Consider the following 23,874-nt stretch of genomic DNA (forward strand, 5'->3'; position numbering starts at 1 on the left):
CTGATCTAGTCTAGATCTTTGGAAAGTCCTTTCTGAAGTCTGCCCTTCACCCCTCCTCCTATGGCACAAACCTTTCCCTCCTAATAGGTCTCAGGGGGTGTTAGCCAAAGAAGGCTTCTGGAGGTGGCACCTTCGTTGCAAGGTGGCCTAGGAAGAAAAGGCAGAACCTGAACCTGGCAGTGGATGCCTTCCCTCAGAAGTCAGGATAATATTAATAGAAGAGGGCTTCTTGGGCTTCTTGACAGAGACTTTGTCCCTTGGTTTATTTGCATAGTTATTCATGTGTTCATTTTCACTCTCATTGGCTAACTCAATTTGCATAGTGTCAGGCCAGCATCCAGGTGTGTCTCCCCTGTACACACGCAGTTCCCGGGGAAGGGGAAACACAGAGAAACTGGCCGTACAGGGGAATTGGCCTCAGCTGACCTCCTGAACCCAGCTGGGGATATCTACACGGTGGCGCCTGCCTGAAGGTGGGCGAGGGAGCTGAGCGGGGACCTAGGGGCCAGTGTACCCCCTCCTCACCTTCTCCCCACATCTGGAGCCATTCCTCTCCACACATGTGGATCCAGGAGCCATAAAAGGTGGGGCGCAGTGGGACACGGGTAGGAGGAGGAAGAATATGGGGAGATTCTAGTCCCTCCTACTTAGAGATGCAGTTGCCATGGTGACTGAGGACCAGTGAGGCGGGATGGGGTTGGGAATGGGGGTGGGGGTGTGGCAGGGACTGAGGCACTGGGAGACCAGTACGCCTGGCATTCCAGCGGGAGGGAAACGTGGCGGCATCCCCGGGCTCCAGGTAAGGGAGCGGGAGAGCTGACAGTTCTGAAAGGAGGGGGCGGGCATTGTCTGGTGCTGGCTCTGGCCTGAGGAGGGGGCAGACAGAGGGGTCGGGCCATTGTGTACGATACTCAGCACAGCCTTCCAGTGCTAGTCAGACTGGAGGAGGGGACCTAGGAGGCATTGGGTAAGGAGTTAGGAGGGATTGGGCTGGCCGGTGACAAGAAGGCTGGGAGACAGTGGGAGTGGGAAGGGGTGGGGGGCGCTGGGGGTGTGGAGGCTTGGGGACATCCCTAGCGCCTACACACGGTAGGCGCTCAATACATATAAGTTGACTTGACTTACTTGTGATCATACAAAGAGAGCAGATGAGGGGAGGACAGGTAGGGCTAAGGAAGGGGAGCCAGGAAGCACATGCTCCCGGGACTCCGCTCCTCTGGCAGCTGCCCCTGAGGCTGGATGGGAGAAGGAGGTGGGGGACACCGGATTTGCCAGGTCATTGGTGGTAAAGCCAGAAGTGGCTTCTCTCCCGGCTCCAGGAGCCCCTCCTTCAGTGAGGCACGCAAGCTCCGCAGGGCTCCGACGAGGCAGAGCACCTGGGGTAGTGGGGCTCGGAGGTGGCATGGAGTAAGGATGAGAAGCAACCTCCTTCTCCCCTCCCACCTGCACCCCCACATCTAGACCTCTGCTCGGGGGGATAAATCCTGGCAGGAAGGGGCTACTGTTCCATGCGGTCTAAGGGCTATGGGGGAGGAGTCTCGGGAAGAGCTGGATTTTGGCAGGGAGAGGTTGAACTCAGTCTTATTGTCATGGGTGCTCCCCAGGCTGAGCTCCAGGGCTTGTGGAGAAATGGGCTGGGGGAACCCCCAGATAGGTGCCCTGAAGGTGGCACGACCCCTATGACCTGGTCCTTGAACATCTGACCCCTTCCCTCCACCACCCCACCAGACATGCTGCCTGACTCCAACCCCAGCCAAGGTACTTCCCCTCCTTGGCCTTGGTTTCCTCATTTGTACAGCGAGGGAGGCGGTGGGACCCTCTCAGCTCAGAGCTTCCTTGATGCTGTCAGCAAGACCTGCTACATAACTTGTGGGGCCCAGTGCAAAAGGAAAATGTGGGGTCCCTTGTTTAAAAATTATTAAGACTTTCAAGAGGGCAACAGCAGAGCATCACAGCAAGCATGGGCCCCCCTGAGCACAGGCCACCGTGTGACTGCACAGGTCATGCACCTGTGAAGCCAGCCCTGGCTGTGAGTTCTGCTGAGATGGCAGTGACACTGTGGACCTGACTCTGGAGCTCTGGGGCGCTGCTGAGGGGCAGGGTGCCCTTCCTCCCCACAGGGCTCTCCTTGACCAGGAGGCGCTGCGGAGGCAGAGGGTGGTACTTGATGGCCTTTCTTCAGTGAGGCTGCTGTTTCCTCTGAGTCAGGGATCACCCCAGAGATATTGTTTCTTAGCCCAGAGGAGACAGCTTGCTACACTCCCACCCCTCACACTCGCCTTCTCCATCCAAGTGGCCCAGAACTGAGTTTCCTAGCTGGGCAGGAGGCAGGACGGAGGGAGCAGGACTCTGCAGAGACTGTGTAGATGAAAGATTTGCTTTGGAATGAGGTAGATCTGAATTTAGCTTGGCTTCTAGCTGTGTAACCTCCCTTCCTTATCTGTAAATGGGATTATGGTGGTACCTATCTGCTAAAATTGCTGGGAGGACCAAAACCTGATAGTGTAAACCATTCATATTGGATGGAGGGGCTGGGGAAGAGGATGTCGGGGCTGGGAGGATTCTGGGCCTCTGGAGAATGAACTGGGGGCAGGCCATTGAGTCTGCCACTTCCAGAGAGGCGGGAATAGGTTGGGCTGGGAGGGTGGGGTTGGAACCTCCCCCTCTTCCCGCCATCGGAACTCCTCCCGGTGACCCAGATAAGCCAATCTGTTTAAGCAGAGAGGCCCAGGGGCAGAGTGGCTTCCCAAACCTGGGCTGGGGCTTGGGGATATACAGAAGATAGGGTCTGGGTAAATGGGAGTTTCCCTTGATTCTAGGAACCTGAAAGAGACCTGGCAACCAGCCTTCAGGAGAGTGTGGGGAAGTCTTATGCAAGTCTTGACAGAAACAGTTGTCAGGAGGGGCATGTCTGAGACCAACCCCTGGGGAAATTGAGATGAAAGAAGGCTGAGTGGGCTCAGACAAGGAATTCTAAGGATTAGCCTGGGCTGTAACATCACCCGTGTTGGCTGGTGCTGGAGCAGGAGGGATGGAAGTTATACTACAGGAAGGACTTCCTGGAGGTGAGAAATGTGTGTTTAAGATGGAGGTGGATTATTTATGAGAGTTGGATTAGCCCTGGGTTGTCTGTGCTCTTTAACCTGCAGTCAGCTGAACTGGCTGAGTGGGCAGGAGCCTACCCACTTTATAGGTCATGGAGTTCTTGGCGCCAGATGCTTTATTAACCCTGCATTATGAGGCTCCCCCAGAGCCTTTGGGGAGGGGTGAACAGCCACCACTGGAGGTTGGGTGCCTCAGAAGTGTGTTCCATTAAGCATGAGCTCAGACGGGAAGTTTTCGGGACTTCCTACTGGCCTGATGCCACCCTAAGAGTGATGGAGATTAGACTACAGGAGAGACCTCCTCAGCAAAATCAAGGATAAGAGGCTAATACAATTGTTTATTTTTTAAAAGATTATGGCCCAGCTGAGAGGGGGTTTGAAGGCTAGAGCACTGCAGGGACTTCCCAGTAGGTAAAAGTGGAAAGACCCCACCTTGTGGCTACATGAAAAGAGGAATAGGAAAGACGTTGTTATGTCCCGTATCTGGGGAATCTTGAGCAAGAGGAGAAACCACTGCCAGGCTAGTTAGACTGGATGTGACATGGAGGGGCAAGGGACTCGCTGAAACGACCGAGAAGGGTCTTTTAAACCTTCTGGATGGACCGAGGCAAAAGGAGGCAGAAAGAGAGGTGTGTCTCCTGAGAGGCGGGTGAGCCTCTTTTTATTCCCTCCCAATTCACCAACTTCCGCCCAAGCCAGGATCTGTCACAACTCGAGAGGTGGAAATTCTGGTTTCCCTAGCCCAGAGCTCCCAGTGCTGGCTTTGGCACGATGGGCACCTGGAGGGCCGTGCTCCCGTTCCAGCCAGGCTGAGCCTTCTGCCCCCTGCCTCTGGGGGTTGGGAACCCTCCTCCTTCTTTCCCTTGGATGGCACCCCTGCCCCAGAGTCTGAACACCCGGATTTCCCACTGTGGCTGGTTCGAGGGTATGTGAGGTGTGGTGGGTGGCTTGGGGTTGGTGGACTTGGGGGAAAATTATGCAGAGGCCCAAGGAAGCAGACAGCAGGAGCAAAGACAAGGAGACGGGGAGCCGCAGCGGCTGAGAGCCAGCCAGCCACCCCTGCCCAGGCCACTCCCGGGGAAATGCTGACAGCCAATCTGTTGGGATGGAAGAAGAGGGTCAGGTAGGCCTGAGCATGAAAGACCCTGAGCCCAGCTGGGGCTGGGGGAGAGGTTAGAGGAGGCTGACTCAGACCTGGTCTGCTGGTCTGGATCAGGGGTGAGTATGAGGCACAAGGTATCAAGAGATCTGAAAGTGGCAGGAGAGTAAGGTCTGAGGAATTTATGCTTTGAGTATAGGTACCCACTCCCCAGAAGGTCTCCTGCTCAGGGCCAGGCAACAGTTTTGGCTATGAGCTGTGGGAACAGGGAAGGCAAACGAGGGACGGCACGAAGGACTTCCTGGGAGTAAGGCGAAAACAGGCAGAGCAGAGGACAGGAGGCAGGGTAGAGAATACCTGGGCTTCTGCCCAGAGGGGAAAGTGAGGCATCAGGCTGAGGCCTGCGAGGGTGATGGAAGTGAGATTCTGCGAGGGCCCTTCCAGATAGGGAACCACCCCCGCCTGGTGCTCCCCCCTGCCCCCACACTTCTGCTGCCCAGGGTTCGCTGATTGGTCCCCAGGGGGATGTGGTAAGGACTACTCACCCAGAAAGTACCCGGGTGCCTGTTTCCCCAGAGCCGTCTGGTGACAGCCGTTGGCTGAGCATGGCCCTCCCAGCCCTGGGCCTGGACCCCTGGAGCCTCCTGGGCCTTTTCCTGTTTCAACTTCTCCAGCTGCTGCTGCCAACAACAACCGCGGAGGGAGGGGGGCAGGGGCCAGTGCCCAGGGTCAGATACTATGCAGGTAAGTGTCTGATGGCCAGGAAGTGTGGGGATGGCAGCACAGAGCTGGAGGGGGGCGGAGGACGGAGAGAGAGGGGGTGGGCGGGAATGGACATGGAGAAACAGAGACACACGGAGAGATGCCAGGGAGAAACAGAGGGCCTCAGAGAAACAGAAAGAGACAGCCAGAAATAGAAATTCAAACTGAGAGGAAACCCACTTAAGACACAGATTGAGAAAAGTGAAGAGAGGGGGCTTTTCCAGGGCACCGCTCCTTCTAGTTCTCCAAAGCTGGTGATTTCTCTTTCTCTTCTTAAATGTCACTGTCATCAAGCTGGGTACTTTAAATCCCAACTGCTTTCTTACTCCCAAGCGCCCCAAAGTCAAGGCCCATGCTAGAAGACCATTTGTGGACCTAGTGACCCAGGGCACGCCAGGCCCATGCCAACCACACAGGTCATGCTGGACCATAAGAATCCACTACTGTGGCACGGCTTGGCTGGTTTCTTACTGAGGCTGTGGGGACTGCTGGCCCTCTCCCCTCCAGGGAGAAGATTTCGGGAAGGATACAGACGCTGCAGGCGTTGTAGGGGCAGGGTCTTGTGGGCATGGCTGTGTCTTTAGCATCTTTCTGGGGCAGCCCGGTAAAGGAAATGTATGTTGCCCATTGATGGAGATACCTCCTGTGTGTTGGATGCTGGGAATACAAACATGGACCAGATTCAGCCCCTGCCCTCAAAATGTTCACAGTCTCAGGCAGAGGCAGATGAGCAGTCACACCGCAGGGTGATCAAGTCAGTAACTGAGGGGTTTATACATCTCTGGGAGAGGCCTGGCCTCCAGGAGACACCCCCACCCCCAGGCCGGTCCTTCCAGCACTTTGTCACACTTTATCTTTATTCCCCAGCTCCTCCCCTTGGTCCTATTTAAGACTCCCTGAGCCTGCAAAGATAACAATTAGCCAGTCAGTCTTCTTAACTCATGCAAAAGCACACAGATGCTAATGAAGAGGATTTGAGGACCGCCTTTTATTCCCCCTTGCTGATGTGCTAGTGGGACAGGAACAGACACACACACACACACACACACACACACATGCACACACACACGCACGCACACACATGCACACACACAAACGCACATGCACACTGCTGCACCACGATAATGGAGAGGACGTAGGTGAGTCTCCGACAACAGGCTCATCTTCCCTAGCCACATAGCATGTCTACATAGACCTTTGAAGAAACATGCTTCTTTTCTGTTTGCAGTGATTCTGGTGCTGGAAATTTCCTGTAACAGGAGGGGAAGGAAGCGGGGGTTGGTGGTGGGGTGACGAGAGGGACCCTGTGACATACAGTCTTGTCTAAGGTTAGCTTTCCTGCTGTGGCTGCTAACACCTTCCTGTCGATTGGTCTGCCTGCTGTTCCCCCTCCCAGTGGGGACCAAGGTGTCCTCCCCACTGCAGCACCCCTGGGCCTGGAAGAGCATCCATTGTCTCTCACTTTATTTCCTATCCCTTTTGTCATGGGTGCAGGGCTACTCTTCCCCAGCCCCAGGCTGTCCTTACCCTGTCTCTGGCTGCCTCTCCTGTCTACTCTGGGCTCAACACATAAAGCTCCCGCAGCTGCCAGCCAAGTGGGGTGAACAGGAAAGTTGCTGGTGGAGAAGGGTGGGTCCAGCTGCCAGGGCCTGGCGAGGACACTTTGCCAACCCTTCCCTTCCCCCACTTTTATCCCAGGAATCAGCTGCCCACCCACCAACTCCTCACCACTCTCTCTCACACCTCCCACAGGGGATGGAGGCAGGGCGCTTAGCTTCTTCCACCAGAAGGGCCTCCAGGATTTTGACACTCTGCTCCTGAGTGCTGATGGAAACACTCTCTATGCGGGGGCTCGAGAGACCATTCTGGCCTTGAACATCCAGGATCCAGGGGTCCCAAGGCTGAAGAATATGGTGAGGAGGCCAGGGACAAACAAAGGGTGTGGGCTGGGAGTGAGAAAGGGGCCAGGAGCCACCCTGCCCCTGGGCCACCTAAGCGTAACTAACAGGCCAATTGCGATTATCTATAATCAGCGGCAATCAGCAGTTCTTGTTATATATATCTTGACAATATAACAGACACAAAATATTATAGTGGCCTCACTCTTCATTGGAATCACGAATACTGGTTGAATAATATTAATTGCTAAAATGGCTGACATGGAAATCATTGACATAAGAGATCAACCTTGACTCAAATTATATCAATAATTTGATATCCACCCACTGGGTAGAAATCACTGCGGCTTGTGTGTTATAGTCACTCTACCAATATGAACAATGTGAGGGAGAGAGGGAGCAGGAAGGAAAAAAGGGAGAGAGGGAGCTAGCAATACTGATCACCTCTGTGGTTTGTGTTTCTCAGTGTGTAGTCTGTCGGCCACCTGCACATATAAGGTGCTGGTTAAAAATGCAGATTCTCTAAGGTGTGACCCAGGAACCAACATTTTTAACAATTTCCTCAGGAAATGTGTGGTTTGACAACTGCTCCTGTGTATGCCATACATTGTATTAGGTGCTTTACATATGCCACCTAATTGTCCCCACCAGCAGCCTATGAAATCGATCACAATCACTCAGTCAGTGAGTGTCTGAGCCTATATTCAAACTCAGGTTTGTCTGATTCCTTAGGCCATGTTCGACCATGGAGCTGTGTCTGATCAATATCAGTATCATCAGGGTGATAGCCGTAGTCACAAATTGGTGTTCTTACCACCCATCACCATGTCACTAACCCCCATGCCTGCTGGTCATTTCATGCCAGAGCTGAGGAGGGGATTGCAGGTCACAGAGCTGAAGATCTCATTTCTTTTTTTTTGTTTTTACCTTTTTTGTTTTTTGAGACAGAGTCTCACTCTGTTGCCCGGGCTAGAGTGCCGTGGCGTCAGCCTAGCTCACAGCAACCTCAAACTCCTGGGCTCAAGGGATCCTACTGCCTCAGCCTCCCGAGTAGCTGGGACTACAGGCATGCGCCACCATGCCCAGCTAATTTTTTCTATATATTTTTAGTTGTCCAGCCAATTTCTTTCTATTTTCAGTAGAGATGGGGTCTCACTTTTGCTCAGGCTGGTCTCAAACTCCTGAGCTCAAATGATCCACCGCCTCGGCCTCCCAGAGTGCTAGGATTACAGGCGTGAGCCACCACACCCGGCCTGAAGACCTCATTTCTTTTCATCTCCCTTCCCTCCCCAACTCCCCACTTTCAGATACCCTGGCCAGCCAGTGACAGAAAAAAGAGTGAATGTGCATTCAAGAAGAAGAGCAATGAGGTAAGTGGAGGTGGGGGCATGGGGGTTTGTGTGGAGAGCCCTTGTTTCCATAGACCATCAGTGGGTGACCTCAGGTTGGGCAGGCAGTGGAGGGCACTTGTCATGATTGTCACTTGGATTATGTTCTATAAAGATGTACGGGGACTGCCCCAGCATTGCCTAGCCCTTCTCCCCACTAGGAAGTGAAGGGGCAGCCTTGGGGGGCCCAGGAGTTTGAGGCAAGTGTTCTGAATTCTCTGTCTCCCCCAGACACAGTGTTTCAACTTCATTCGTGTCCTGGTCCCTTTCAATGCCACCCATCTGTACGCCTGCGGCACTTATGCCTTCAGCCCTGCTTGTACCTTCATTGTGAGTTACCTGGTGCCTAGCTCTCAAGCTCCCAAGCATCCCTTCTCACGTCTACCCCCAGACTTTCCTCTGTAGCTCTGGAAAAGTCTGGTCTTCCAGACTCAGGACCCTCATGAGCTTCCTGGCCCCAGACCAATTTCCCTCTATGCCCCTCTCCCTTCCTCCCTCGTGCCCCTCATTTCCCAGATGTGAGACCCTGGCGTTCTGGCCCCCCAGCCTCTCCCCCCCTCTAGGAACTCCGAGATTCCTACCTGTTGCCCATCTCAGAGGACAAGGTCATGGAGGGGAAAGGCCAGAGCCCCTTTGACCCTGCCCACAAGCACACAGCTGTCTTGGTGGGTGAGTATCAGGTTTCCTGGTCCATCTCAGTATCTGCTTTCTCTAGTCACTCTGTGAAATATGGACTGTTACAGAGTTTCCTAAAAGGTGGGGGACAGCGAGGGAAGCCAGGAGCCTCAGAGCACAAGATCAGAGGGAGAGTTAGGCCACCAGCTCCTGCTGAAACTGCCACAAAGGAGGCGGAGAGAGGCGGATGTGGAGAGACACAGAGGCATGAGGGTCGGGGAAAGTATCAGGTAGAGAAGAGGACTGAGATTCGGTCATTTTTTAAACAAATGTGCACTGAGCGAATGCCTCCTCTGGTGTACCAGGCATCGTGCTGGCTACCATAGGAGTCACAAAGAAGAAATCATGGCCCCGGCACTCCTTCACACCAGCCATTACAGACTTCCCACCCTGGCCTTCCTGGAGGAGGTGTCCTTTGGCTTTTGAGCAGGACCTTGAAAGATAGGTAGATAGATGGGCAGGAAAGGTGTTCCAGGAAGAGAAGGGCAGGGTCCAAGGTGTAGAAGCAGAAAACACAGTCACTTTCTGAGATCAATGAGTGAGTCTATTTGGCAAGTGTTTCAGGGGGTCGTGTGAGGGAGTAGCCAGAGAAAGGCTGGAAAAGTGCCACATGGGCTGGCCATTTCCTGTGGAAAGAGGGACCTGAGAAGCGGGGTCAGTGGTGGTGGTCGGGGGGAACTGGGCTTTGGGGCTCCTCGGGAAGGCGTAGAACTAATGCAGGCCTTCGAGACTGATATTGACGCTGGCGGCCCAGGCAGGTCTGAGGAGGCAGGGGAGGCCTCCACCTGATAGGCTGTCCTCTCCTCCCCTCCCCCACCCTAGATGGGACGCTCTATTCTGGCACCATGAACAACTTCCTGGGCAGTGAGCCCATCCTGATGCGCACGCTGGGATCCCAGCCTGTCCTCAAGACCGACACCTTCCTCCGCTGGCTGCATCGTAAGGACCTGACCCCCAGCCAGCACAGGTCTGGCCCCATTTCCTGAGCCCCGGAGACTTGGCTCTGTGAATTGCTGTTAATTCACTCAACTCTCATTTGTTGAGGGCACATTAGGGGCATTACTGTTAGGCGCTAGGGGGTATAGCAGGGAAGAAGACGAAGCTTCTGGTCCTCATGAAGCTTTCGTCTTATACAAATGCATTGAAGAAGTACCAGTCGCCCCCATCCCCCCTCACCAGCCTTGGATAAGCTATGGGATACGCGACAGCCTGTCCCCTGGCCTCTAGAGCCACCCCAACGGTTCTCACCAAGGGGACCCAGGGCATCCCGGTGCTCAGTCCCTCTGCCCCGCCCCCGCAGCGGACGCCGCCTTCGTGGCAGCCATCCCTTCGACGCAGGTCGTCTACTTCTTCTTCGAGGAGACCGCCAGCGAATTTGACTTCTTCGAGAAGCTCCACACATCGAGGGTGGCTCGAGTTTGCAAGGTCTGCAGCCTGCGAGGGAGGCGGGGCTGAGTGGTTGGGGGCCCTGCGGGGGCGGGGGCGGGGACACGCGGGGCGGGAGGCTGACTCCGGTGCCCACAGAACGACGTGGGCGGCGAAAAGCTGCTGCAGAAGAAGTGGACCACCTTCCTGAAGGCCCAGCTGCTGTGCACCCAGCCGGGGCAGCTGCCTTTCAACGTCATCCGCCACGCGGTCCTGCTGCCCGCCGATTCCTCCACAGTTCCCCACGTCTACGCAGTCTTCACCTCCCAGTGGTGAGCGACAGCGCGGGAAGCTGGCCGTGGGGTCTGAGTCCAGTGTGGCCCTGGCTTGTGAAGCGGGGGCAGGAACGGACGTGGGCGAACTCCTACTCTGCACCTCCCAGGAATTTGATCCATGCCCTTTATGTAGCTGGGAAAAATAAAGCTCAGGGAGGTTCTGACTAATTTATAGTCTGCCTGGTTCCAAAAAGGGGTGGGAAGCGGTTTACCAAAGGCAGGCATTAAAATCAATAAAATGGATAAGGAAATGGGAATAAAGGGAGGATGCGAAAAGCCAGGGATAGAGTCAGCACATTACAAATGCTAGTCATAGATCTGGTATAGTCCCTGGATGCCAGCAGAACACCAGGCTCTCACATCTGGGAAATTTAGCTCTGCACTTCCTAATGGCCAGGGCAAAGAGGGAAACACCATCAGAATCATAAGATAAAAATAAAGCTATTGCATGGAGGTTGAGAAAGGTTAACTGATTTGTTCAAGGTCCCACAGCCATGGTCTAGCCCTGCGGTGTTTAGGTACCTGCTAACAAGGTGTCAGGTACCAAAGGTATCTGGTGTAAGTGGAATCCAGAACGGAGAACCTGGTGTGTTCAACAGTCAGTTAAAGAGAGTGAGAGAGAGACTGGCATGGTGGCACGTGCCTGTAGTCCCAGCTACGCGGGAGGCTGAGGCAGGGGGATTACTTGAACCCACAGAGTTCAAACCCAGCCTGGACAACACAGTGAGATCTGTATCTTAAAAAAAGAGAGAGACAGACAGACAGACAGACAAACGGGCAGACCTTCTGTCCCCACAGACAGGGGCTGAAGAAATAAAAATAGTCTGGTAGTCATGCTCTGGTCAGTTCTCCGACGACCAGGAATCCAAGGAACTCAGAGAAGGAGGGCTTCATGTAGAGCCAGTCTGGAGCAGGTCCCACTGCCCCTCCTGTGGGTACAGCCCAGCCTATGCGGGACAGGTAGGAGCCACCCCAGGGGCTTAGCCCCAATTAATTCTCATTAAGGATAATCATACTTCAGATCCTACGATAGGCATAGAGCCAGGCCCTGGGCCAGAATCAGGAAACTCCATGGGGCTCTCTTAGCCCTTATCACCACAGCAAGGAGAACTCCTAACCTCCGGGGATTTCTCACTGAGGGGGAGCTGCCTGGTATGGCAGAGGAGACCACAGACAATGTCCCTCTGGCTATCTCCAGGCAGGTCGGAGGGACCAGGAGCTCCGCAGTTTGTGCCTTCTCTCTCACTGACATTGAGCGTGTCTTCAAGGGGAAGTACAAGGAGTTGAACAAAGAAACTTCACGCTGGACTACTTATAGGGGCCCTGAGACCAACCCCCGGCCCGGCAGCGTGAGTACTTACACCTCCCACTCTGCAGCACTGAGCGAAGTCCACACACACAAACACACACATAATGTGCATGTGAAAGCTCCTATCATGGCATAGTAAATGCCCAGTAAATGTTGGTGCTCACACCGCATCAGTCCTGTCTGCTCAGACATACCCCTGGTACAGCTGCCCACGTTCCACAAGTGGCCAACACCATCCTATACACAGAACAGTTGTTGGAACCACGTCCCCCACAAGGCTAAGTGCACACCAGTATCTGGGTATGTCACTGAGGAAACAAGGGAACACGGGCTGTCTGCCAAGGACTGTCTTGGGCATCTCTACTTGCATTTCTTATTTAACTTTTTAAAAAATCAGAGTTATATATATACATGACTTAAACAATCCAATAGTTCTGTAGGTTACAAAAAGCAGCCCTCTTTCCTATCCTCCACTTTTCCCCAACTACCTTTAGCTCCTTTAACTGATTCTTTTTGTATTTATCTCAAAATATGTAATACCATGCTTTTATTGCTACTTCTTGATATTTCAGTTTCAGACAGTATCTGTTGAATTCTCATTCTAGAAGGGGAAGATTTAACTGTGTCACCCCACCTGCACCCCACCCGCTTTCAGTGGCATGCTGGAACCAGCTTGCAGCATCTAGCGAGAACTGTTTTGGCACATCTCTTTCCAAATTCGTGTTCAGTGACATCACACTGGTAGCTTGAAATTAGTCGTGGTGGAAGTATATACCGCAGAAATCCACAAACACTGCAAATCAGTGTTTCCATATCCCCACACCCCCACCAAACTAGCTTGCCAGCATACAATAACTGCACCCACCCCCAATCTTCAACATAGTTTTATAGTAATTTTGGTGAGATCAATATTCATATTATGACTCTTATTATTCACAGCTGAGCCAGGTAGTAAGCCATGATTACTTTTCTTTTTGCATAATTTTTTGCTTTCCTTGGGGTTAGTAATTATCTTGATTTTTTTTGCTTGCTTTGTTTTCTAAGCTCTTTTTTCTTTTTTAGACAGAGTCTCACTCTGTTGCCCAGGCTAGAGTGAGTGCTGTGGCATCAGCCTAGCTCACAGCAACCTCAAACTCCTGGGCTTAAGCGATCCTACTGCCTCAGCCTCCCGAGTAGCTGGGACTACAGGCATGCGTCACCATGCCCAGCTAATTTTTTCTATATATATTTTTAGTTGGCCAGATAATTTCTTCCTATTTTTAGTAGAGACGGGGTCTTGCTCTTGCTCAGGCTGGTCTTGAACTCCTGACCTGGAGCAATCCACTTGCCTCGGCCTCCCAGAGTGCTAGGATTACAGGCATGAGCCACCGCGCCCAGCCTGTTTTCTAAACTCTTATCTTTAATTCAACCCCAAACTCTTCCAGAATTATCTGGTTATCTTCTCAAGGCAGACCTATTAGCTATTCTTTTTTTTTTAGAGATGAAATCTTGCTGTTTTGTCCAAGCTGGTCTTGAACTGGCCTCAAGTGATCCTCCCGCCTCAGCCTCCTGAGTAGCTGGGATTACAGGTGTGAGCCACTGTGCCCAGCACCTATTGGCTGTTCTAACAGTATCATCTTTCTGGAGATCCTATATATCTATCGGCTCCAGTCTACACTGGGCACCTCTATATCCAGAGCACAGCTGCCACCCTAGAATCTCCCTTTTTCATCATCCGGGGGATTTCCTTTTCCTCTTTCCTGTGACAGATCTCGTGTTTCTTGCATCCCATGGCTTCCTCTTTTTTTTTTTTTTCTTTAAAAAAAAAAAACTATTTCATATTAGTGGAGGTTACCCTCCACAGATTCCTGGAAAAGGATACATGCAGGTAAAATTTTTTGAGACCTTGAATGTCTGAAAATGTCTTACTTTCACATTTGATAGTTTGGCTGGGTATATGTAATTCTAGAATAGAAATAATTTTCCTTCAAACTTTGAAGGTCTTGCTCTGTTCTATTCTAGCTTCCAGTGCTGCTGTTGAGAAGTCTAAAGCTATTGCAATCCCTAACTCTCCGAGTGTAACCTGTTTTTATCTCACTGGAATCTTACAGTGTCTTTTCTTTGTCCCTGTTGTTTTGAAATTTCATGGTGTTGTGCTTCGATGGAACTCTGTTCATTTATTGTGCTGGGCATTCAGTGGGCCACTTCAGCCTGGAAATTTAGTTCCTTTAGTTCTGAGAAGTTTTCTTGAACTATTTCTTCCTATTTCCTTTTCATTCACAAATATTTATCAACGATACATGCTATTAAAGGCACTGGCGATACAGCAGTGAGCAAAACAAACTCAAGACCTTCCCTCATGGAGCTTACATTTTCTTTTCTCTTTTTCTTTTTTCTTTTTTTAAGGCTGGTCAAGTGAAGCAGTGGGAGTGGAGAAGGAACAAAAGAATCTGTAACTGGTTGTGATCAATTAGTTGTAAACACCACTGCAGAGCTTACATTTTAATGGAGTGTTTTTATCTCTTCTTTCTGAAACTTCTAGACTGGTCCTCTAACTCTTTAGAATCTTTTCTATTTTCTAAGTCTTTGGTTTTGTTCTACTTTCTGGAAGAGTGTCTCAACATTATCTTCTTTTTTTTTTTTTTTGAGACAGAGTCTCGCTCTGATGCCCGGGCTAGAGTGAGTGTCGTGGCGTCAGCCTAGCTTACAGCAACCTCAAACTCCTGGGCTTAAGCGATCCTCCTGCCTCAGCCTCCCGGGTAGCTGGGACTACAGGCATGCGCCACCATGCCCGGCTAATTTTTTCTATATATACTTTTAGTTGGCCAGATAATTTCTTTCTATTTTTAGTAGAGACGGGGTCTCGCTCTTGCTCAGGCTGGTCTCAAACTCCTGACCTCAGGCGATCCACCCGCCTCGGCCTCCCAGAGTGCTAGGATTACAGGCGTGAGCCACCGCGCCACTGCGCATGGCCCTCAACTTTATCTTCTGATCCTTCTTTTTTTTTTTTTTTTTTTAATAGTATTGTTCCTCATCTGTCAACTTGAATATTCCAATCCTTCTATCAGATTTTTCATTTCTGCTGAGATGTTTACTTTCCTGGATTTTTTGAGCCTCCAATATCCTTTTTATAAAAATATTTCATTTTATAGACAATTTCAAACATATACAAAGTAGACAGAATAGTATAGTGCTAGCACTCTGGGAGGCTGAGGGGAGAGGATCACTTGAGGTCCGGAATTCAAGACCAGCCTGAGCAAGAGCGAGACCCCGTCTCTACTAAAAATAGAAAAATTAGCTGGGTGTGGTGGCCTGCACCTGTAGTCCCAGCTACTCGGGAGGCTGAGCCAGGAGGATCCCTTGAGCCCAGGAGTCTGAGGTTGCTGTGAGCTAGGCTGATGCCACAGCATTCTAGCCTGGGCAACAGAGTGAGACTCTGTCGCAAAAGAAAAAAAAAAAGAATAATATAGAGGACTTTCTATTGACCAGCTTCAACTTACAGCCAATCAAACTTGTTTCAGCTATACCCCACCCACTTCCTCCCTTATTATTATTTTTTTTTATGAGACAGGGTCTTGTTCTGTTGCCCAGGCTGGAGTGCAGTGGAGCGATCATAGCTCACTGTAACTTCAAATTCCTTGGCTGAAGTGATCCTCCTGCCTCAGGCTCTCAAGTAGCTAGGATTACAAGTTTGTGCCACTATGCCCGGCTAATTTTTAATTTTTTTGCAGAGACAGGGTCTTACTGTGTTGCGCAGCCTGATCTTGAACTGCTTGCCTCAAGCAGTCCTCCCACCTGGGCCTCCCAAACTGTGAGATTACAGGTGTAAGCCACCATGCACAGCCCCCGTTATTACTTTGAAGCAAATCCTGGAAATCATATCATTTCATTTGTTATTATTTTCCTATGGTGTCCATGGCAAATTACCACGATCTTGGTGGCTAAAAATAACAGAAATCTATTCTCTCACAGTTCTGCAGGCCCGGAGTTTGAAATCAATGTGTCAGCAGGATTGGTTCCTTCTCTAGGCTCTGATGGAGAATCATTCTATGTCTTTCTCCTGCTCCCTGGTGGCTACCAGCAATCCTCGTTGTTCCTTGGCTTATAGACACATCATCCCAATCTCCGCCTCTGTTGTTACTTCACCTTCTCCTCTGTGTATCCCCTCTCCTCTTAAAAGGATACTTGTCATTGGATTTAGGGCTCATGCTAATCCAGAATGATTTCACCTTGAGATCTTTAATTTGATTACTTCTGCAAAGACCTTTTTCCAAATAAAGTCGCATTCACAGGTTCTGAATGGACTTTATCTTCTCAACCCGCTACATCATCCATAAATATTTTTTTCTTTTTCTTTTTTTTTTTTTGAGACAGAGTCTCACTCTGTTGCCTGGACTACAGTGCTGTGGCCTCAGCCTAGCTCACAGCAACCTCAAACTCCTGGGCTCAAATGATCCTTCTGCCTCAGCCTCCTGAGTAGCTGGGACTACAGGCATGCGCCACCACGCCCAGCTAATTTTTTCTGTATATTTTTAGTTGTCCAGCTAATTTCTTTCTATTTTTAGTACAGACGGGGTCTTGCTCTTGCTCAGGCTGGTCTCGAACTCCTGAGCTCAAATAATCCACCCACCTCGGCCTCCTAGAGTGCTAGGACTACAGGCGTGAGCCACCTCGCCTGGCTCATCCATAAATATTTTACATAAATATTTTAGCAAGTATCTCCAAAAGAGAAGGGCTTTAAGAAAAACATAGCCATGGTACCATTTTCACATCTTTTTTTTTTTTTTTTTTTTTTTTTGAGACAGAGTCTCGCTTTGTTGCCCGGGCTAGAGTGAGTGCCATGGCATCAGCCTAGCTCACAGCAACCTCAAACTCCTGGGTTTAAGCGATCCTACTGCCTCAGCCTCCCGAGTAGCTGGGACTACAAGCATGCGCCACCATGCCTGGCTAATTTTTTCTATGTATATATTTAAGTTGGCCAGATAATTTCTTTCTATTTTTAGTAGAGACAAGGTCTTGCTCTTGCTCAGGCTGGTCTTGAACTCCTGAGCTCAAGCAATCCACCCGCCTCGGCCTCCCAGAGTGCTAGGATTACAGGTGTGAGCCACCATGCCCGGCCCACATCTTTGAAAATTAATATTTACTTAATCTAATATGCATTCAGTGTTCAAATTTCTTTTTTAAAAATTTTTATTTCATGCATTTATTTTTTTGAGACAGGATCTCATTGTGTTGCCCAGGCTAGTCTGCAGCTCCTGGGTTCAAGTGATCCTCCTGCCTTGGCCTCCCAAAGTGCTGGGATTATAGGTGTGAGCAACCTTGCCTGATCTCCTGTTAGGTTTTTTTTTTTTTTTTGAGACAGAGTCTCGCTGTGTTACCCCGGCTAGAGTGAGTGCCATGGCGTTAGCCTAGCTCACAGCAACCTCAAACTCCTGGGCTTAAGCGATCCTACTGCCTCAGCCTCCCGAGTAACTGGGACTCCAGGCGTGCACCACCATGCCCAGCTAATTTTTTCTATATATATTTTTAGTTGGCCAGATAATTTCTTTCTATTTTTAGTAGAGACGGGGTCTCGCTCTTGCTCAGGCTGGTCTCGAACTCCTGAGATCCTCCCGCCTCGGCCTCCCAGAGTGCTAGGATTACAGGCATGAGCCACCGCGCCCAGTCTCCTCTTAGGTTTTTATTTGTTTTTTCTATTTGTTTGTTTCGGTTTCTTTCTTTCATGTTCCTGTTTCTACCCACATGTCTTGAAGTCCTTGGGCTATCTACTCATATCAAAAAATGAGGACATTGATGCTGTTTGGAATCTCTGTGCCCATGAGTAAGGCTTGGCAATTTGGGTTCCATTATGTTCCCACTGAGGACGGCCTGGCTGGGCTGTTTTGTTGGGTATCTTCAATGTCAGTATGTTTAGGTCTTTTCTCTTGGACCTCTAGTCACTTTTCCCAAAGCAGACTCTTCTAGTCTTCTGCTTGGAGGTAGATAGTCTGGCTCCTGGTGTCTGGGAGCCACAGGGGAAGAGGGTTGGGCTTGGGGAAGGAGTCTCATCACATAGTGTGCCTACCTGTCTTTAATCTCCCTGTGCTCAGGATGCTGTCCCCTTCAACTGTGCCTGCTGTTCTCCAGCCAGAAACCCTCCATTTTACCCTCTCCAGAGGGTAAACCTTGGACCAGGATGTGGAAGGGGCAGTCACCCAGCTGTGTGGAGCTTGGAGGGGATCTGTCTATTTCTTAAACAGATTTTTCAAATAATCCTCCTTATTTAGCCTCCCCTTTAACCTCATTTCCAAAGGTAACTGGGGCCACTAATTCATGAACTTTAGGAATCTGCCTTATAAATCACATGGTTTGAGGCTTCCTCAGTACTGACTAAAGAAGATTCTCTCTCTCTTTTTCTATCTCTCAAGTCATTTACTGTTCATTTGCTTTCCAGCTTCCAAAATGTGAATGCTTTTGTACTTGTCTCTTGTTCTCCTCATCCCTGGTTTATATCTTTTTAAAAAATCCCTTTGGGAGGACGTGAGAGCAGGCTCATGTGCTCATTCTGGCATCAAAATGAGTTGCAGATGTTACTACCTCACTTTTTAAATGAAGAAGGTGAAGCTCAGAGAGGTAAAGTAACTTGTCTAAGGGCACAACTTGAGGGTGACAGAGTTGGGGCTGGCCCTAAGGCAGTGCTCTTGGGTATAGAGGACAAGGATCCTGACCAAAGATCAGGACACAGGTGTCCCAGAGCCACAGCACATTCATGTTAGTGGGGCCTTTACAGAATAGCTGGTCCAACCCCCACATTTTATGATGAGAAAGGGGAGGTTTGCAATGGAGAAAGGACTCTCCCAGAGTCATGCAACAAGTTCATGTAAAACCTTGATAAGAAACACTTCCTGCTATACCACCCCTTGCTGTGACCTTCATTCAGTCATGACTAAGCAAACATTTATTGAGCACCAAGTGTGTGCCAGGTCCTACGCTCTGCCTAGGACCACAGACATGAGTAAAACTTGGTCCTTGCATGCAGGGAGAGCAGTAATAACAGTACTTTTACTGAGTACTCACCTCATGCCAAGCACTGTCCTAGTTATTTTTCATGTATTAGTGCATTTTATTTTCACAGCGAGCCTATAAGGTAGGTATTGGTAATATGCCCGCTTCACAGGTGAGGAACCTCAGGCATGCAGAGCCTGGAATTCAAAGCCAGGCAGCTCCAGAGTCTGAGCTTTATCCTGCGATGAGGACTGCCAGGAGGAAGGGAGGCAATGGAGGACTGCTGAGGAGGGGGAGGCAAGGGGAAGGAAGTGGCAGTGGTTGAGCTGAAGGGAAGGGGCAAGCCCCTCTGATCTGTCTGCTTCTTCCCTCAGTGCTCGGTGGGCCCCTCCTCTGATAAGGCCTTGACCTTCATGAAGGACCACTTCCTGATGGATGAGCAGGTAGTGGGGACACCTCTACTGGTGAAGTCTGGTGTGGAGTACACACAGCTTGCGGTGGAGACAGCCCAGGGCCTTGATGGGCGCAGCCATCTGGTCATGTACCTGGGTACCAGTGAGTAAAGGGTTCCAGGACATCCTCAGAGAACTAGGGCAGGGGCTGCATTCAGGTTGAGGAGAGAAATCCTTGAGCTCATTCATTCACTCATTCATGCAACAACTGTTTATTGAGCACCTACTATGTGCCCGGCACTCTGCTGGCTCTGAAAATACATCAGGGGAGCAAAACAGTCCAGTCCCTACCCTTTCCAAGCTTTGTCTGGTGGGAAAGACAGGAAGGTTTTTGGTGACCTTAGCAAGAGCTGCTTACGTTATGGAGGAGCCACGTTAGAGGGGTGAAGGGTGAGTGGGTAGAGAGGGAGCTGGAAACCGTGAGTGTAGAGATCACTCCTTCAGAAAGCTTGGCTGTGAAGGGGGAGAGGAGATTGGGGGGTGAGTGGAAAGGGGTGTGGTGCCCAGCTAGGGTTCTTGTTTTATAGATGGGAAAGACTGTGAGGACCTCCTAGACAGGCAGATGGGGAAGAGATGGGCAGGAGAGGGGATAATGAGCAGATAAAATTGTGGAGGGAGCAGGAGGCTGCAGTCCCAGACGCAGGAGGAAATTAGCCATGGTTGGCAGAGGCCTCTGATGGGTGGGAGTGAAGTTGTAGAGGGTGAGACCTGGTGAGTGTGTAGACTCAGGGGGCTGGAAGCCAAGGGAGGTCTTCTCTCTATGAAGTAGGAGGACACAGCTGGGAGTGACGGGGGCGGGAAAGGTGGGAAGTTTGAGGAGAGAGGGGTAGATTCAAATGGTCATTGTGGAAAGAGAGAGTCAGCGGGAATGTGACAAATGCCAAGCATATTGAGGGCCTCGCTGAGGGGGATGACCTTGAGCTTTAATGGAAGAAACCCACCAACTTCATTCATTCCTTCAGGCCGTGTTACTAGGCACTATTATCAGCTGTGCATATATTGGGTATATAGTAGAGAGCAATACACACAAAAACCACAGCGAAGTGGGTGAAGACAGACAATGAGCATACCGAGTACGTAAATGCATAGTACGTTATGCGATTTGGAAGTCAAGTAGAGCAGTGTGCGGGGGAATCAGGAAGCCAGTTGGGGAGGTTGCAAGTTTTAAAAGGCTCCCTAAAATGCCTTTCAGTAGAGACACTTGGTAGCAGTGAGGGAGGCTGGTGGCGTGACTTTCTACAGGAGCACTCAGGTTCCCGCTGCCCCATGCCTGTGGAGAACGTAGACAGTTGGGTTTCTCCAGGGATGCGAAGGGAGGACGGGGGCCGAGGCGTTTGCGAGAGAACTCCATCTCCATGGCACAAGGGGAAGGGAGTGGTCTGGCTGACCTGTGCCAGTGCATGTCACACTTCAGAAGGAGCCTTCTGACAGCTGGGGAGACCACCTGAGTCAGAGAGGGCTGTGTGGATGAGGTGAGATGACTTCAGCTCTCTCCATCTGCCCACAGCCACAGGATCCCTTCACAAGGCTGTGGTGAGTGGGGACAGCAGTGCTCATCTGGTGGAAGAGATCCAGCTGTTCCCTGACCCTGAACCTGTCCGCAACCTGCTGCTGGCCCCCACCCAGGTAGGAAGGGACTCAACCATTAAATGGCCTTCTGGTGGGGCTGGCCTTGGGGGCAGGTTGGGCTGGCTCCCTGGGCCAGGACTTTAACAGTTGTGGCTGGGGCTCCCTGACATTCTCCAATTCTCTTCCAGGGCGCAGTGTTTGTAGGCTTCTCAGGAGGCATCTGGAGGGTGCCCCGAGCCAACTGTAGTGTCTATGAGAGCTGTGTGGACTGTGTCCTTGCCCGCGACCCCCACTGTGCCTGGGATCCTCAGTCCCAAATCTGTCGCCTCCTGTCTTCCCCCATCCTGTGAGTGTCATTCCTGGATGGCGGCTGAAGATGGCCAGCCAGGACCCTTCTTACCAAGCTTCTGCTACTGTTCTTCCTCTCTGCAGGGGCTACCAATACATTTACTCTAAGGGTCCACCTGTCCCATGGTGGTTCCTCCAGGGATGGAGTGTCACTAGGCAGTTTTGAAGCTGCTCCTGCCATCCTGGGTTCCTCTTCCTCTTCTCTCTCTTCTACCTTGTCTACTCCAGGCTGTCTTCTTCCCCACTGCACTTCCCTCCCTTCCTCCTTCTTCTTCCCACTTTAGGCTGTTTCAAGGGATGATTTTTGTTTTCCTGCCCTCTCAGGAACTCCTGGAAGCAGGACATGGAGCAAGGGAACCCAGGGTGGGCATGTGCCAATGGCCCCATGGGCAGGAGCTTCCGGCCTCAGATCCGCCCGCAAATCAGTGAGTGTGGAACCAGGGGAGGACAAAGGCTCTGCAGGACTTCTGGGCAGGGGTGGGCATTCCTGCTTTGGTTTCCTCCCCCAGCACCTGCCTGGCTTGAGATCTGAACTCTAGAATTGGGATGGATTTGAGTCCTGGCTGTAGGGAGGAGAGAGGAATTCTGAGCTGGGGACCAAGCTGGGATTCAGGTTTGAGGTTGCAACTGGTTTTGGCGTCAGAGTTGGAGTTCGATGGACTGGGGGTTAGCCTGGGGTCCAAACTGGAGATTGAGAGTGGTGAGAGTTGAGTTTGGGAGTTGCAATGGAAGTTGGAGCTAAGAGTTGGGGTCCAAAGGTGGCTTAGCAACTCTCTCCTGTCTTTCTTCTTCCCCCTCTCTTAACCCTTTTGCCCCTTTCCTTCTCCTACAGTTAAAGAAGTCCTGGCTGTCCCCAGCTCCATCCTGGAGCTCCCCTGTCCCCACCAATCAGCCCTGGCCTCTTACCACTGGAGTCGTGGCACAGCCCCAGCCCCAGAAACCTCTTCCACGGTCTACAATGGCTCCCTCTTGCTGATACTGCAGGATGGAGTTGGGGGTCTCTATCAGTGCTGGGCCACTGAGAATGGCTTCTCATACCCTGTGGTCTCCTACTGGGTGGACAGCCAGGACCAGACCCTGGCCCTGGATCCTGAACTGGCAGGCATTCCCTGGGAGCATGTGGAGGTCCCTCTGACCAGGGTCAGTGGTGGGACCGCTCTGGCTGCTCAGCGGTCCTATTGGCCCCACTTTCTCACGGTCACTGTCCTCCTTGCCTTAGTGCTTTCAGGAGCCCTCATCGTCCTCCTGGCCTCCCCACTGGGGGCACTCAGGGCTCGGGGCAAGGTCCAGGGCTGCGGGACCCTGCCCCCTAGGGAGAAGGCCCCATTGAGCAGGGAGCAGCACCTCCAGCCGCCCAAGGAACACAGGACCTCTGCCAGTGATGTGGACGCTGACAACAACTGCCTGGGTACTGAGGTGGTTTAAACTCTGGGCACAGGCTGGGGCTGCAGCGTAGGGCAGGCACCTGGCCATGCTGCTGAGGACCCCTGGAGCAGTGCAGCCTTGACTAGGGTGGGAGTGGCACAAAAAACCACCTTTCTTCCATGAGAGGAGCTTCTCCTGCCACTCTGCACCACTGGTAGCACTCAGCAGGGTCACCATAGCAGCCCACCTCCCCTGTGGGGCTGACTCCCTTCTACCAAGCACATGGCTCTCTAACAGGGAGCTACCCCAGAACTGCACCTACTCGGTGATAGGGGGACCTGGGGAGAGTCCTTTAGTTCTGGCCATTCCAGGGACCCTCTAGAAACATATTGTTCCAGGAGACCCTAAAAAAACCTAACTGTTCCAGGACCCTATGGTAATAGACACCAAACATCTAAACAACCGTAAGCTAACTTGCCACTCCTGGACATGTCACTCGGAAGACACCACCTTGGACACTTCCCTCTCCCAGGGGTTTCTAGGGTTCTTCAGGGATCTGCTTCCTCCTGCTCCCCTTAGCAGTCATGCATTGCAGACTCCCAGGAAGTCTTTGCTGAAGTCTGACCACCTTCCTTCTTGCTTCAGCTGGGGCAGATTGGGATCCTTTCTGCTCTGGCTAGAATGGCAGGGGTAATCTGAGCCTCATTCACTTGTTTCCCCTGGCTGACCCCTTGACCTCTCTCCTCTCCTCTTCCCTTTGTTTTGAGATTCAGAAAACTGCTTGTCACAGACGGTTTATTTTTTATTAAAAAGACAAAACTTATGACTGGTGCTGTTTTTGCTGGAGCACTCTGCCAGGATGTGAAGGGAGTAAGCAGCTCGAGAGCATAGAAGAAGATTCGGTTTGTGGGTGACTGTTCTCGCCAACTCCAGACTATCTCCTCTGCCCTGCCAGCTCCCCACCCGGAGCCAGCCAGCCCCGCAGCCCTTCCCTGCACGCCAAGCATTGCTAGCGAGTGCCTCAGATTTCCCCCACTGGGCCAACCACAGGTCGGTGTTGGCCAGCCTCAGCTGTGTCTGCTAGACAGGCGACACCTCATGCATCACGGACTCCCCTACTGCGGCCCCCACAGCTGCTGTCCCCAGCTCTCCCACACTTCTCGTGACTCCAGCTCAGCCCCCTTCCCCACTGCAGCAGTTGGCATCAACTCTTGGTAGATGAATTTATAGAAAGACCGTGCA

The 23,874-nt window shown here is 51.5% G+C and overlaps 1 protein-coding gene across 5 annotated transcripts; it reads left to right on the forward strand.

The window, feature by feature from the left end:
• The first annotated feature begins 415 nt into the window (after positions 1–415).
• Positions 416–23,455, forward strand: SEMA4A (semaphorin 4A). 5 transcript variants are annotated; one of them, XM_045545350.1, is made up of 15 exons: positions 416–584; positions 4,780–4,947; positions 6,718–6,878; positions 8,171–8,233; positions 8,483–8,581; positions 8,815–8,920; positions 9,749–9,865; positions 10,227–10,351; positions 10,451–10,623; positions 11,825–11,975; positions 19,273–19,453; positions 20,858–20,976; positions 21,108–21,265; positions 21,592–21,692; positions 22,100–23,455. In XM_045545350.1, exons 2-15 carry the CDS (start codon positions 4,809–4,811, stop codon positions 22,690–22,692), a joined length of 2,286 nt encoding a protein of 761 aa, XP_045401306.1. In that variant the 5' UTR covers positions 416–584; positions 4,780–4,808; the 3' UTR covers positions 22,693–23,455. The 5 variants fall into 5 exon arrangements, with proteins under 5 accessions (XP_045401306.1, XP_045401304.1, XP_045401307.1 ...); XM_045545348.1 differs by lacking the exon at positions 416–584 and adding an exon at positions 2,737–3,065; XM_045545351.1 differs by lacking the exon at positions 416–584 and adding an exon at positions 3,497–3,733.
• The last annotated feature ends 419 nt before the right edge of the window (positions 23,456–23,874 follow it).

This window comes from Lemur catta, chromosome 3 (genome assembly GCF_020740605.2).
Source record: "Lemur catta isolate mLemCat1 chromosome 3, mLemCat1.pri, whole genome shotgun sequence".
NCBI lineage: Eukaryota > Metazoa > Chordata > Mammalia > Primates > Lemuridae > Lemur > Lemur catta.